Genomic DNA, 16,394 nt, shown 5'->3' with positions numbered 1-16,394 from the left:
AATTTTGTACTAATTTTATACTACTATTAGTACTCAGTACTTTGGTTTGCTAGTGCTCTGTAGCCTCTATGCGTAAGGAATTGAACTGAGGTATACCTTATTGCCGTTGGGAGAGAAAAGACCCGAGTGGCGACCACGAACTGGAAGACGAAGCCACTTTATTGCCACCAAAAAAAAGTAAAACAGAAAAAAGAAAAATGATATGTGGTCTTTTCGAGAACCAGTTGTTTTACTATCGGGTCTCTTTGAGATGTGTTCTGATTAAAGATGTGGTCTTTTCGAGAACCAGTCGTTTTGCTACAGTCTTTCGGAGATATTTTTCGTCAAAGATGGTCTTTCTGAGATCTAGACCTTATGATGTTTCGGTCGTTCTCACAATGTAGTCGTTACGATACCAACTCAAAAAACTGGCCAAGAGCGTGTCGGACACGCCCAAAATAGGGTTCCGTAGCCATTACGAATAAATTAAGTAATATTTTTCTAAGGATTTCGTATTTTATACGGAAACTTCTAAGTTTAGGTATATTTTATACCTTAGGCTGCTATTTACTCATAAACTTCTAATAATTCTCAAGCAAACTTAGCCGTTTTATAGTTTTCCTTGTAAGTTTGTTATACTTACTACCATCTTGATTTTTTTCAAATTTTTCCACCCACCGGTTTAGATTTTAGAGGGGGGAGGCTCGATTTGAATGAAAGTTGAATATTTCGCAAATAAATCACTGAATCGAAAAATCGTCTTAGCAAACCCCTAATGGTTTAAAAGACCTATCCAACGATATCCCACATATAGGGTTGGATGAGAAAAAACAAATCACCCCCACATTACGTCTATGGGAGGTACCATTTTTTTTTATTTTTAATTGTACCATTTTGAAGGCATAGTTTACCTATACCTAGTCCCTGAGAAAAGCTGCGGATAGTCAGACAGACAGACATGGCGAAACTATAAGGTTCCGCTTTGGCCATTTGGCTCCGGAACCTTAAAATGGGTGTTCGTAAATTAAGAAATTGAACACAAATTATACTGTGTAACAATGGGTCCCGGTCTCAGTATGTGCTGGACACTAAGTAGTAAATCATAACATTCGAATAAATCGGTAACTCCTTAATTATTGTGTAATCTCGATGGGACCCATTACGTATTCAACGGCTGTGACATCTGACACCGGTCGCTACCAGCGATGGCCGCTAAAACGATCAAAGACGTCACAAAAGGAAGGGTTCCGTTTGAATTGTTAATGCAGGCTTCAACTGCCCTGTTTTGATTATAATTCTACTAGTCTTCATACTTGGCTTCACTCGATTAAACCATTTGTCAGTTAAATATAAATTCTGTGGAGTTACTTAATTCTCATGGGGATGTACAAAAATTGTATTATGGTGTCATGTATCACGTCTCTAGATTTCACGTTTATATTTTAATATTTTGGAATTTTACCCGTAGAAATATCGGGTTAAAGTAGCCTATATGTTATCCCAAAAATCCAGCTATCTACGTACAGTCGCCATCAGACGTTTTGGAGCGGCCAAGTTGGTCAAAAATATCGGCACGTGTAACTCAATAATAGAGTCATTTGTGTTTTTTCTAATAATATTAGTACCCTTATTACAAGTTAGCAAAAATATGTTATGCAACGAAATTTATTAGTACTTGTAAATAATGATGAATTCGCTTGTAACTTTCAAAATATTATTAGTAATTTATGCAACAGAATTTTCTATTATAATTAGTGAAAACAGAAAATAATTATGCAACACGAAATAACACAACTTGTTAAATTGCTAACTTGTAACTTGTATTATTTTCTAATACTCTTAGGGGCTGTTTCACCATCCATTGATTAGTGTTAGCCGACGGTTAAATGTGATGCCGTCTCCGTCTATTCGAACCAAACAAATAGAGACGGCATCATACCTAACCGCCAGTTAACACTAATCAATGGATGGTGAAACAGCCCCTTAGTCTAATTATGCAATAGGCCCCAGATCATGGTATAGTCACCAGATTTATTAAAGGATGTGGTCGAAAATTGTTGCAAATTTTGAAACATTGCAAGTTATTAAAAAAGTTTGTGAGATACAGCTTTATGACCGCCAGGGGACCCATTGGGCATCCTTAGGGCATCACCCCATCACCCCAGCCTATATACGTCCCACTGCTGGGCACTGCGGGCCCAGTGCGGATTGGGAACTTCACACGCACCATTGAATTGCTTCGCAGGTTTGTGCAGGTTTCCTCACGATGTTTTCCTTCACCGCAAAGCTCGTGGTAATTTCAAATGTTAATCCGCACATGAATTCGAAAAACTCAGAGGTGCGAGCCGGGGTTTGAACCCACGACCCTCTGTTTGAGAGGCGATAGGTCAAACCACTAGGCCACCACGGCTTTTTTCATCTTTCAAAAACCAGTCATTTAAAGCAAATCTGCGTGAACCCCTGTACTCCATGAATGTCAATCGAATCGTGAAATTCATTACATTTCTTTCTATTTTTATTTCGATTCAATAAAGGTCACGCTTCATTGCCTTATTTCGTTTGACCCTTCACAGAATATTTAATTCTGTCGAATGAAAGGGATGCAGGTGAATTTGTAAATCAATGCTCAAAGGATCTGAATTCCACCCAATGAACGTCCTTACTGGCCAATTACCTTTGTTTTTAATTAAATAGGCAGGCGGCAGGCATTTGCAGTTGTGTTATTGAAATTCTGTGTCAAACAGGAGTTGAACAGATGTTGACTGTCACGTAGACTTGTAAGGAAATAATTATTTTATTGATAGAACTACGGCCCAAGCCCCTCATTCTGAGAGGAGGCCTGTGCCCAGCAGTGGGACGTATATAGGCTGGGATGATGATGATGCTGGGGGATGCAGGTGGACCTTGTGCAAGGTCCGCCCGGATTGCTACCATCATCTTGCTCGCTAATCCTGCCGTGAAGCAGCAGTGCTTGCAGAGACAGCCGGTGAAATTACTGGCACTTTAGGTATCCCATCTTAGGTCTCTAGGTTGGCAAGGCATCTGCAATCCTGGTGTTGCAGGTGTCCATGGGTGGTGGTGATCTCGTACCATCAGGAGACCCACTTGCTCGTTTGCCATCCAGTTGAATAAAAAAAACCTTAAATAACCCTAAATAACCTAACCAACAAAAAGTTGTTCGAAAACCCCCAACTTTGTCACTTCACAGTTCAATATCTCAAAAACGGCTAAACCGATTTTCATAAACATGTCTAAGAACCATTGCTAGAAAACCTGCTTTCAAATAAAACAAAATTGCATTCAAATCGGTCCACCCGTTTAATAGCTACGGTGCCACAGACAGACACACATAGCGGTCAAACTTATAACACCCCTCTTTTTACGTCGGGGGTTAAAAACATTGGTCAACTAATGACTGAGTGAGTAGAGCCATATACCGGGTGGGTCCTTCAACAGGAGAAACCTTAAATTAAAACACAGATCATATTTAGATACTAACCTGTCAAATTGAATGACATTAGTTCAGCAACTTCTCAGGCCTAAGTGCAAAATTCAAACTTCGTTTCTTGCCGTCCCGCTTACGCAATACATCGCTAGAAAACTTGCTTTCAAATAAAAAAAACCGCATTCAAATCGGTCCACCCGTTTAAGAGCTACGGTGCCACAGACAGACATACAGACACTCAGACATACAGACACACGTAGCGGTTAAATTTATAACACCCTTTTTTTGCGTCGTGGTTAAAAAAGCAGCCAACATAAAAAATATATAGCAAAATGAAAAGTTTAATAAAAACTTAAGTCGATTAAAAAAGTCCATGATAATTCCATTACGCAACTCAAAAATAATTTCCCTTCGTTAATTAATAATATGTTCATGCAACAAACTGGATATTACTGCTTTGCCCAATTACTGGCCTTGTTATCGCTGAAAAATGTTCAACGCCGGGAATATTTTCCGGACTCAAATGGACAAATGGAGTTCTTTATTCCTAGCCATTTGTTTGGGTAGTGTTGCCGTTTTAACTAGCTCTGCTTGAACGTGTTAAAACGCGTCCGAAATTATTTATTTGACGTGTTGTTAAAAACGGTTGAATAAAAACGAAAAACATTGATTGAGACTTTTACATGGTCTGTATGGAATTTAAGAATTGATTCCTGATTTGATAATCTTTCGAGAAATTTTTGCAGTGCATTCTAACCGCTATGGGTATCAGGCATCACGAATTGATGTAGACCCGGGTTTGAGCCCTGGCCTAATAATATTACTTTTATAATTATTTGTTCAATGAGTTTAATACAAAGTATATTTTAGTTTTCTATGTCTGTTTTAGTCATCAAAACTTTATGTACTTATTTTTTTATTTTCTACACCGATGCTTCAAAGATAATTAGCTTAGTTAATTAATGAAGTTGAAGACTATCTCTTGACATCAAAAATAATTGGCTTATTGAATTTTATGATAATTTTAAAATACTTTTAATATTATTAAGATCGTGAAGTTATCATATCAATTTACTTAGAAAATATATATTCATAGTAAATTATAATAATAATTTAAAATTATAAACGCTTAAACGGCTTAAAGGATTGGAATGAAATTTGGTTCGTTAACAACTAAAACCAAAACCTGAATACTTTCAATCTATATTATACCTTTAAATGCGCGATTCTTGTATAATATTTCGGAGATCTCCGAAACAGCTCAAATGTTTTCGATGAAATTTGGTATGTAGGGGTTTTCGGGGATGACAAATCGATCTAGTTTTGTGTTATCTTTGGAAAAATGCTGATTACCGAGATTCAATACGAGCGGACTCGGTCGCCCAGGTACTGACCATTCAATTATGAAATTTGGCAAGAAGTAAGAAAACAAGCAAGAGAGGAATCCCAATAATCACTGGTTTCAAATAATAAATTTAACCCATGGATTCACGATGGATGCAGGCACCTTCCAACCGAAGCAACTGGAGGTCTATGGGGGAGGCCTATGTCCAACAGTGGACGTCTTACCGCTGATTATGGTGATGAAGATAACAATTTTGATATTCATAGAAATTATAATGAAAAATACAAACTTATTTGTTGCTTGTTTTCAATTCGAACAGGACCTCAGTGCCCGAGTCCGACTCGCTCTTGGCCGATGTTATCACTAATCACAATTATAATCAAAACACGCTTCTTGCGAATGCCACTTAAAAGAGCACACTTCTAACCTCTATTTCAATATCCCATTGAAACTAAACTCTTCCTCTGTAGGCCGTTTTGTTTCCTCCCCCTCCTGAACTGTTGTCTTATGCATTGCAGATGAGTCCCACACCCCTGCAACAGAGGCCCCGTCCCGTTCCTCAGGTACCTAACGTTCCTTCATCTTTCTGCTTCTCTAATGATACAACACGTCATAATCTCACATAATTTGTATCACTGCAAGGATCAAATAAACGCGAGGCGAGTTGTATCATTGTTCCGGGAAGCATTTAGTACACGCTTAGTAGATGTAGTTATCACCAGCATTTATTGTTTTCCTGCTTTTCTGTTGAATTCGAAAGCGGCGATTGTCTTTTGTTTTTGTGAGATTTGATCATGATGATGTGATATTATTCAGCCACCACCATTTAGGTTGTCCATTTTTTACAATATCATAAATCGAAAACCATTTTCAGGTAAATGCTTTTTAAACATGAAACTACCGTGAGACTCACTCATATTAAATATAATGACCCGGATAACTCACGTCTTAAATCAAGTTTAGCTTGACATGTTTCGGGCTGATCCGTAGCCCTTCGTCTTCGGAGCAACGCGACTCAGCGGCTGCTGCAACACCGCACTTGCGCGCGTGCGAGTGGTTTTTTGTGCGCGCGTTGCAGCAGCCGCTGAGTCGCGTTGCTCCGAAGACGAAGGGCTACGGATTAGCCCGAAACATGTCGAGATAAACTAGATTTAAGACGTGAGTTATCCGTGTTATTATATTTAAAATGCTTTTTAAAATCGTTTCCTGTAGATATGTAATGTAATTAATTTATTTAGTAAGTAAGAAATTAAAATAAAATACAACTACTCTTTATTGCACATCAACACACAGTAAGCACTACAGAAAATAGGTATATACATAGAGATTTTCTAAGGTAAGCAATAGGCGGTCTAATCGTTTCGAAACGATCTCTTCCAGGCAACATTATCACGATGTGTGCGACAGATGATGATGAAGAGGTAAAGACAGGAGATGTTCAAGAGGTTTATTAAATGTAAGATAGAAGGCACCTGTAACAATGCATAGAAAAACGAACTTAATATAAAAACTAATAATTTGGGACGTTGTAAATAAGCTAAAACGGTTACAAATGTCGTAGGACTTACAATTGTGCCTTCAAGATCCCTTAGAGGGTTAAGTTAAACAGGATGCAAATATGTGTGATGAAACTGGTTATAAAACACTGTGAAACTCTGCTCTGTGTGTGTGATATTATTATATGATAGTATAGTCTATCATATAATAATATCATAACAGTTATTAATCAATATCAATGTATATATATTGATGTGAAAATAATAAAAATATTAAGCACGTCCTTATGATCGCAGAATGAATTTTGACATAAAACAAAGTGCTGAATTTGAAAGTACAGTGGATATTCGAATTTTTAAAACGAACCAAAACATGAAATGAGGAAGAGGTTAAAATCGACAAGGCTTGATCAGCCTTGTTACAAACTTTACAATGGACAGGAGTAAGGAATAAATTTTAGCAGGCACCAGTACCTTCATTAAACTGTGACGTAAACGGTTCAAATTGCATTTTAAGTATTTAAGATTATTATTTATGGTGAACTCTTCACAATGTACCTACATGGGTACTTCTGCGCCGGGAACGATGCGGGGTGGGTTGTTTTGTTAGTTGTGTAGGTAACATTAGTCATTTCTATATTTTTTTAACCCCCGACGCAAAAAGAGGGGTGTTATAAGTTTGACCACTATGTGTACCGGTCTGTCTGTGGCAACGTAGCTCTTAAACGGGTGAACCATTTGAGTGCGGTTTTTTTTTATTTGAAAGCAGGCTTTTTAGCAATGGTTCTTAGACATGTTTTATCAAAAACTGTTCAGCCGTTTTTGAGATATTGAACTTTGAAGTGACAATGTCGGGGGTTATCCAACTTTTAGTTGGTTAGGTTATTAATATTGTAATGTTATTGTTATATGTATACAAATCTATGTATAGATTATGCTACAAAATTACAATACAATACAATACAAAAATAAAATAATGCTGGTGCTTAATAACGTATACCGATCAAATTTATGAAATAAGCATTAGTGTGGCAGAACTAGATCAAACTATGACGTCAGTAACCAATATTTTCCACACATAATAGTGATTTACTTATATAAAAATTACGGTAAGGAATCGAAAGAAGCATAATACTGTGAAATCGTAATCTAGTTTAAAATCTGTGTGTTGCGTGTGCGACTATTTTTTCTGTTATTTATTTTAACAAAATGGTTCATCACAATTTTCATTCGTCAAACATGGTTCGAAGGACCAGCTTGAACCTAATCCGTGAGAGTATATCAATATCTTCAAACCATTGAAGAGAATCAGCATTCTGATCAGAGAGGGCGTCCTATGAATATCAAATATCCACTACCCCGTATTTACTGCCTACGAGGATGTGCCAATAAAAATATTGACGTAAACTGCGAGGAACGAAAGTGTGGGCATGTAAATTTTGAAGCGGCTATCGCTTGGTTATTGTCGTTGAAAAATTGAATTGATATTGGTTTATATTTAAAAGCAAAAGTAGGTTGATTTTGCAAGCTTTTATTTAGTTTCACCTGTCCCGTTGTCTGTCTGTAATCAAATCTTACAAGTTAAATTCTACCAACTTCCAGTAGTTGGATTGACTTGAAATTTGGTATACTTATGTAAATTGAGTGATTATACCTACAATAATCTGGTGGCCTGGTAGTCGGGCCAGGATCGTCTCCGCAGGGCGAAACTCTTTAACGGTTAATGAATGGCATCGACTAGAAATTTGGTATGCAAATGTAGTTTGGGTGATAATACAAACATAAAGTAGGTACGGTCAGTAAAAAAAGCTTGTATTAAAAATGAAATTTTCACCAAAAACTTATTTTTATTTTCAAAACATCGTTTGTTTTGTTGTACGCTGGTCCAAAACCTTCCGATTTATTTAAATTCCGTGTAAAATAACAAAAAGCAATCAATGAATATTTTACTACATTAAACAGCAAATACCTACCTATGAAAATAATGGTTACTGTTATGTTAACTGTAAAATTCGGTACGGTTAAACTACTAAGATCACTAAGTCCCTTCAAATTTAAATTAAATAAAAGATGCTTTAATGGTGATGAAAATAATCTGTCAAAAACTTCCATTCCATTTATTAAAGCACAAAATCTTTACTACTTTATCTTTGAATAATCAGGATCACACAACTATCAAATATGAAAACATACAAATTTCAATCCATTGTTGAGTAAGACTTTATCAAGCACCAGTCTACACTGATAAGTTTTGTTTATCCACATCTACTGACGATTAACCTCTAGACTTGTTTGTTCACAAACTAAGGTTAATTGAAGAACAACACATTGACAGATTGCTATTATGTGTGTTTGGGAAATAAACTTGAAACTTTGGTCACAATACAATTTGGTACAATTACCTATAATTTTAGATTGTATGTAGTTTTAGTTACCTTTATTTTGTTTTATTATAAATATAATATATTCGCTTAAAAAAAAATTAGGCAATAACAAGCACTTATGAATGTCAAAAAAATATACCACCGGTTCAGAAATACCTCTGTTGAGAAGAATTATCTATCGAGTTAATATAGCTATAATCATTAACAAACATGTATGCAAGTCTTAGAATGCAAGTAAAAATATATGTAATTTTCCCACTAATGTCGATAAGCCAAGGGCTACTAAGAAGACAGGGAAGCTGAAAGTTCTATCTTGCAGACTAGTTAAAACCAAAAAGTTGTTTCTGGGTAATTGCAAACTTACAATACAAAACAATACAATACAATACAACACTCGCAGGCTGCCTGGTACTGCGCTCGCAGGCTGCCATGATGTAGATTCAGCGTAGTTTGGAGTGTGATAGATGTAAATACTGCATGAAATTGTAACAATATTTATTTCAGCTCCAAATTTTTGTTACTTTATATTTATCCCGTAAAACCCATATCGAAAATAAAAACTGGATACACAGAAAAACCAGAAAATAAGATCAGCGCTGGAAATCGAACCCAGGTCGTCGGCATTCCGTGCCACGTGCTGTACTGCTACACCCCCGCTGGACAGTGTCGCTGCTTAAGTGACTAAATAGGAAACAAACAAGCTGAGATATGTAGTGCATAGGAGAAATTCGTGTCTGTACCACTATCCAGCGGTGGTGTAGCGGTATAGCACGTGGCACGGAATGCCGAGGACCTGGGTTCGATTCCCAGAGCTGGTTTTATTTTTCTGGTTTTCCTGTACATCCATATTTTAGTTTGTATTTTAAACATGACGTGATCTTTTTTTCTTGGGCTCCACAGAAAACCAGCGTTGCTGCACATAATGTGCGGCAACACATGCTGAGTGGAGACCCTTTTTGGTATCCTGCCGTGTCACCCAGTAACATAGTTTTAGTGCTAGTTCTAGTCTTAGTTTTAGGTGGTACTTTTGGAGCCAAAATAAACTTTTCTTTCAAAAAAAATAAGAAATACTAAGCGATACCGAAAACAGGTACACGAGAGAAAATCACAAGGTAATCAATATTATAGGCATACGTTTTTATAAAAAAAAAATATTTGGCTCAAACACGCATAAAATTAAAATCTATTGTCAAGAAGATTATTACTTATTATGTAAGGCGTATAAAATTAATGATTACAACAATAGACAGGGGTGTTTGGTCATTATTCCGATCCACATTGGCGATGCGTTACTTCAAATGGCGAATCTACTGTTTTGAAAACGTAGTTTTGTTAAATATTTGTGATGTAAGTCATTGACATTGTAAAAAATCAATACATTCTTTTAAAATACCATGAATATTTATAAAAATCCCAGAATTGGTTACGTGAGCGAAACCGTGGGTAAAAGCTAGTAATGCAATTATTTACAAAAAGTCACAACCTATAACATTTTCAAACAAGAATCCATAACGTAACCAACCCACACGTAATCTGAAGCAGCGATTTAAACTCCGCCAGCAGCCACAAAACAGCCATAACATAGATCAGAACCCTACCCAATTTTGTGGATCATAAAGTGCATTTTACGTTGCAGCATATAACCAAGTAGTTACGGCATATAATCAACCTTTATTACTTGAAATAAGGTCGGGTTTCTCTTGTTGCAGCTGCCGCAGCGTCCATCTGGGGTTCCCAAGATGTGTACGTGAAGAAAGGAAGCACTATATCTCTAACTTGCTCGGTGAATGTACACTCATCGCCTCCTTCGAGCGCCTCCGTTCTGTGGTAAGATACCATTTTATAGTTTACGTAAGGGTAGAAGGCTTACATTGGGATCGAGCGCAGATTTACGTTGATGTATGGTGACCTTGTTTGAATGGAGATGAGTTTTAGATATCGTAAGTTGGTGTAATGATGAATCAAGTTTGTAACCACGGGTTGTGGAAAAAAGACTGAGTGTTTGCATCCGGCCGCCTGAGGAGGATTATGATTTTTCAGCTTATGTATGTACGGAAGTGTGTAAGTAGTAAATATTTATGCGTATTTCTTTGGTCTTTTCTGGAGCATAAACGACAGGACGATTTACAACATACTCGTATGAGTGGGTATGTGGAATCATTCGATTCATGTCGTAGATTTTTTTTTATCAAATAGCTGGCAAAGGAGCATGGCATGCGGGTCACCATCATCGCCACCCATAGACATCTACAGCATTATTAGGACTGCGGGTGCGTTGCCGGCCTAAAGGGGAGGGATATAGGAGGGGAGGGGAGTAAAAGGGGGGGGAGTAGAGTGACACAAATGATTAAATTTAAATATGGCATCCGCGAAAAAAAATTATAATTTGTAACAATATACCGGGTGTGGCCTGTAATACGAGCAAAAATTAAAAAATAGATCGTCCTCGTTAAACTGACAACAAGTTCAGCACTTTTAAAAAATAATGGAGTCTTTGAATTTTCCTTTTTCATACAAATTAAATACTGCTATCAATGTTCGCCATCCTAGAACACAACTGACGTCGCCTGTCACGCTACAAACATCAAGCATTTTGCTATACATTGCTTCTTCAAATAAATTTAAAAGTGTAATAAAAATTAAAAACTATTTATATTTAAAAGTCGCTGAACTAATGTGGTTCAGTATGAGGAGAATTATCTATGTTTTAATTATTTGCTTATATTACAGGCCACACCCGGTAGATTATGGCTTAGTTGAGTTATGTACTTTTGATGTCTAATTATTAAACAACATTTTGAACATCCGTTTTAAAAAGACACAATTATCTTGTTAAGTTTCTTGCCAGAGTCAAACCAACTTTGACTTCGTGTCACTTCTTTGCGCAAACCATTTTATTAGAGGGAGCATACGAGCATGTGAATCACCTGATCGGTAGCAATCACCACCGCCGATGAACACCTGTCAACACGAGGAGTATCACAGGTGTGTTGCCAGCCCTTCGAGAGACTGATAGGCTCATTTTTTAAAGATCCCTTAGCTGTGCTCCGGAAACCCCGTCCAAGGAAGCTGGTTCCATATTTTTGTCGTGCGTGGAAAAAAGTTTCACTTAAAGCGGACGGTGCTAGATTGCCAATTTATTTAAATCCTAGTAACCCTCTAACACTAACCTATTCCCTTAGGTACCACGGGAATTCCGTCGTAGATTTCGACTCCCCGCGCGGCGGTATCAGTTTGGAGACGGAGAAGACGGAAGGCGGCACGACCAGCAAGCTCCTGGTTACGAAGGCGGCCCTCACCGACTCTGGAAATTACACTTGTGTGCCCAATAACGCACACCCTGCGTCTGTGTCTGTACACGTGCTTAATGGTAAGCCATTATTTTTGACAACCACAAATTGACCTACCATCCATACTGCCGCCGACGATACAAGTAGCGGTCATGGAGTAGGTAATTTTATTTACTCTAAAAAACAAAAAAGTACAGAAATACTATAACTATAAACCTTCTCCTGCTACGCAGTTTGTTGGCAGAAAGTGTAGAACTCATTCACTATTTTGAATACTTACACTTGTTCCTTGGTGACTTTTATTTTCCTTTTCCTCATAACCATCTTGCATTCTATCTAGCACTTAATTCTTAATTAATCGTACTCTTCGTCGTTGAAACTAATTTTCTGGAACCTAAATTGACAGTAAAAGTGACCAAATTCATTACCAAAATCCTTTTGAAGTAGGAAATATTTGGCCTCTTCTAGTGCTTGTTTTGTAAGATGGCAATGTATGGGAAACATGGTACAATTCTGAGTGCAACCTGACTGACAAAGAAAATACAATTATCACGCGTCACTCAGACGGAGTTGTCACTCGAAAATTAAATCAGTGACTGGCTACTTACATCGTTGGCGACGGCAGCTGGTACGTGAATAGCAGCTATCAATAGAATATAGAATAGAATATAAATATTTCATTTGCTCTTCGCAAAGTACAGAGAACATGATAAAAGTATACACTTTAAAAGACAATTTAAACACTACCAAACTATCAAACGTCACTATAATCTGTAACGTAGTAACTATTATGTAATCTGTGGTTTATGGCTTAAATGCACTAGATATCTCCATTGACTTTTCATTCTCCCACAGGCGAGCACCCTGCAGCCATGCAAACGAGCAACCGAGCGTCATCCTACCTGACTGCGCAACTTAGCTGCGCGGCGATCACCTATCTGATCTCTTCTATGGCTTGCAGATGATCGGCTTAAACGACATGGAGGAAAGAGATGGAGCTATTGTGACGATTTCGGTTCGATTATTGAAATCTGGTGGTGGTTTATTATAAGGGATGTCATCATTCCAATTATGTTCGAAATGGTTAGGTTAAATAATAGTAGATTGATAACCAAGGGTGGAAAGTGACCCATTTCAGCCGAGATATTATAGGTAATAGTTCGAGGGGAAATGGGTAATTTCACCCGAGTTAGACACTACTTTTCATTTCGACTGTGAGGAAAGTAAAATACTACAAAAAAATGACATAATAATAAATTGAATTTATTATATCCAACCTCCAACGGTACCTTTTCGACCTGGCCACTGGCCACGGCTGACTATAAAAAAAATCGAGTTGGTCACGACCAAGGAGCTTATATACAAAACTGGAGGTTGAATGCCGAACGAAGAAGTTGGACCTTTATTACTTATTTATAATACATATTCCATCTCTTTCTTTCACATTTCACGAATGACTTCCATCTCTTCCTTAACCTAAGTAAAGAAAGAGATGGAATATGTTCGTGACGTAATAAAGATCAAATTTCTTGTTTCAAACGGTGTTCGGCGTTTCAACCTCCAGTTGTATATAAGCTCCTTGGTCACGACGTGCGTCTAGATGGCCATGCCGAAACTGAATAAAAAAAAGTGTCATTGCGTAATTCAATTTCTTCGACTCCGTGGCTAATCGAAAAATAAAAAAATAAATACTTTCCACCCTAGAGATGAAAACGCATGAAAATTAAACTTTCCGAACAGGAGAGATGAAAAGATATTTTTTACAATTCATTATAGGTTAATTACTTAATGTTGAAATACTAGACTGCTACAAAGAGTAGAAATTAAATGAAAGCGCCACATTTTTTGACATATAACGCTCGATCTGACAACAATTTTGTGTGTTCTTAGATTTTAGTTCCTCTTTCATCTATTTTCTACTGTTTAATGTAGCGACCTAGGTTTTTTTTTATACAGGGTTCCATAGTATTCTTATTTTTTCCGCATACATGATACGTAGATTGAGCGTGACAATTATGTTACACAAAAAATAAACACCAACGAACAGTAATAAATATTTCGTTGAATATAATGAGATAACGTTTAATTTTTATAATAATTGTTTCCGAATGATATAAAATGCTCCACTCTCATAAAAAAATTGAAGTTGTTAATATAGAATAATCAAAAATAGAATTACTCAAAATCGTTAGGCAATTGTTAAAAAATACGTAAACGTAAGCAAATGGAGTTTGGAGGGAAATTGTATGAAAGCAGTGGACACTGAATGATAATACGTACTTAAAAATGTAAGTTTGATGTTTTTACAGAATGAAATACAAAAGACAGGAATCTTTAATTGGATAAACTATGGCACCAAAGTAAAGCGAATTTTCAGACCCGAGGACTCGTCTTTTTAAATGCAATTATGTTTAAAGAGAAATAATAAATATAAACTAATGTTGTTGGTTTACTTTATATTTTACAAATACATAGTTTCAGAAAGACTTTATTTATCAGCTTACATTTATCTTTTTTGAAAAAATAATTAATACTAATAAACTAAAGTAAGCCAAACAATAGCTTTTTTTTATTACGTGGTAAATGAAATAAATATTTGTGAAGCAACAGTTACATTCTGTTATTTCTGAAATTTAAGCAATTTTGGGGGTGCCATAAAACAACCCACACAGTAATCAATACTCAGTTATCTAAAAATAAATTATTTGAATCGACAGAAGTTTTAAAATCGACAAATTGAAATTTAAAAAGGGTTCTTGAAGCAATTGAATTTCCACGTGTAAAACAAATTAATGCCTTATTTTTTCTCAAATAAATCGAGCGAAGGGTTTAAAATCTGGTCGAAAAGATCAGTTTTATAGAAACCCCTTTTAGGACATTTAAATGGATTTCTACCATGTTATTGTAATGTGAATTGTAAATAATGTTAGAAATAATGTAGACTACAAGTTTATATCATCGCATTGTAAATATTTTGAATCATTGTAAATAAGGTGGTGGAGGTGTATTGTAATGTAGTTGTTCTACCATTCGTGTGGTAATAAACTTGATTTATTCTGTTCCTAGAACAATTTCTAATTACATTTGAGATATCTGCTTTCATTAAAACTTAATAATTAAATTAATGTTTTTCTAAAACGAGAATAGTGAAACCTCAGATATAAAACTATTTATATTGCAGACAATGTAGATATAAAATGGCAATGCAAGTTTTTATGTCCCCCAAAGTAGAAATTTCAAATATACAGCTTAGGTACATCTGAATTCTTTGGTGATTTTCGCAATAAGGGGCCGTTCATTACTCATGTGATGTTTTTTTAGCTAATATTTAATAAATACACTTGATTATTCTCAGCCCCCATTGTGATGTTCGTGATTTTTTTCCGAACTCCTCCCCCCCTTTCGAATCTCACGTGATTAATGGACAGCCCCTAAACAGTAGTAGCATATGTTATTCCAGATAGAACAGCGTTTTATCGTGAAATATTAATAAACGCACGCACATACATCATACACACACTTACATACACACAAACAGAAACCCGCATTATTGGTAAATATTTGTGGGATATATTTATACTCGTAGGTAGGATTGTATGTACACGAATTAAAATTTCAGACTGAACAATAAAGTAGAAAATAATGTAGTGCCCGTAGAATTTTAATTAAATACAAAGTTATGTCCAAAATTGTTAATTAATTGTGTGATTATTTAGTTAGAAACTGTGACTACAATAGCGAACAATGATGAACCCAAAACTAAATTTAGTTGTATGTAAATGGAACCTAGGTTTCAATTTAACTTCGCTCAGCAATGGAGGGATATAAATAATTTTGTACGATTATTTGTAAATGATGCTAATCGCACTCTTTTGGATAACAAATGTCAATATTAAAATAATTTTCGTGTTGACAAAAGTAAAACATTTGAGAAAAACCCCTCTGTAGCTGTACGGTCAAGAAAACTGCTTCGAAGATAACATGCGTATTCCTACAGATAATGCTAAGCTAAGATCGATTTTTTGCCCCCGCAAGCCCCCACATAGAAAACTTTGTTGAAATTGTTAAAGCTATTTCCGAGAACCCAGAAATAAATAATTACACAAGAATTGCTCGTTAAAAGATAAACAACCTTGGAAAAATTTACTTTATGTTCCGTGTCAGTTTTGTGCATTGGTACACGGGAAGATCTTTTTTAAACTGTATACCTGTACTGTACCTTACTCATTGTTTTGTGGTACCTAACTCTGAGTTAAAAAAGATAACGATTTTGTTAAATTTAACAAGGAATTAGTTTGTAACTTTTTTTAATTTCCTGAAAGCAGAAATCTCAAATTATTTATTAGGAAATAACGACAAATAATATGAAAGATTAAAAATCTATCGACTGTTTTCAATTAAAAACTTTTTATTGTAACGCGTTTATAATACTTTGACATATTTTTGTCTGTTAAC

At 36.0% G+C, this 16,394-nt stretch overlaps 1 protein-coding gene across 1 annotated transcript in view; it reads left to right on the top strand.

Moving 5' to 3' along the window:
* The window catches only part of LOC141439791 (uncharacterized), a gene marked incomplete in the record, with an annotated part of 323,470 nt that extends 310,000 nt beyond the window's left edge, over positions 1–13,470 (top strand). Inside the window, 3 exon segments of the mRNA XM_074104168.1 lie at positions 10,359–10,476; positions 11,832–12,019; positions 12,795–13,470. Coding sequence (XP_073960269.1) covers positions 10,359–10,476; positions 11,832–12,019; positions 12,795–12,904 — 416 coding nt within the window.
* Between the last annotated feature and the right edge of the window lie 2,924 nt (positions 13,471–16,394).

This window comes from Choristoneura fumiferana, chromosome 21 (assembly GCF_025370935.1).
Source record: "Choristoneura fumiferana chromosome 21, NRCan_CFum_1, whole genome shotgun sequence".
Lineage (NCBI taxonomy): Eukaryota > Metazoa > Arthropoda > Insecta > Lepidoptera > Tortricidae > Choristoneura > Choristoneura fumiferana.
The sequence above is the reverse complement of the archived record's forward strand: the minus strand, read 5'-3'. Positions and strand labels throughout refer to the sequence as shown.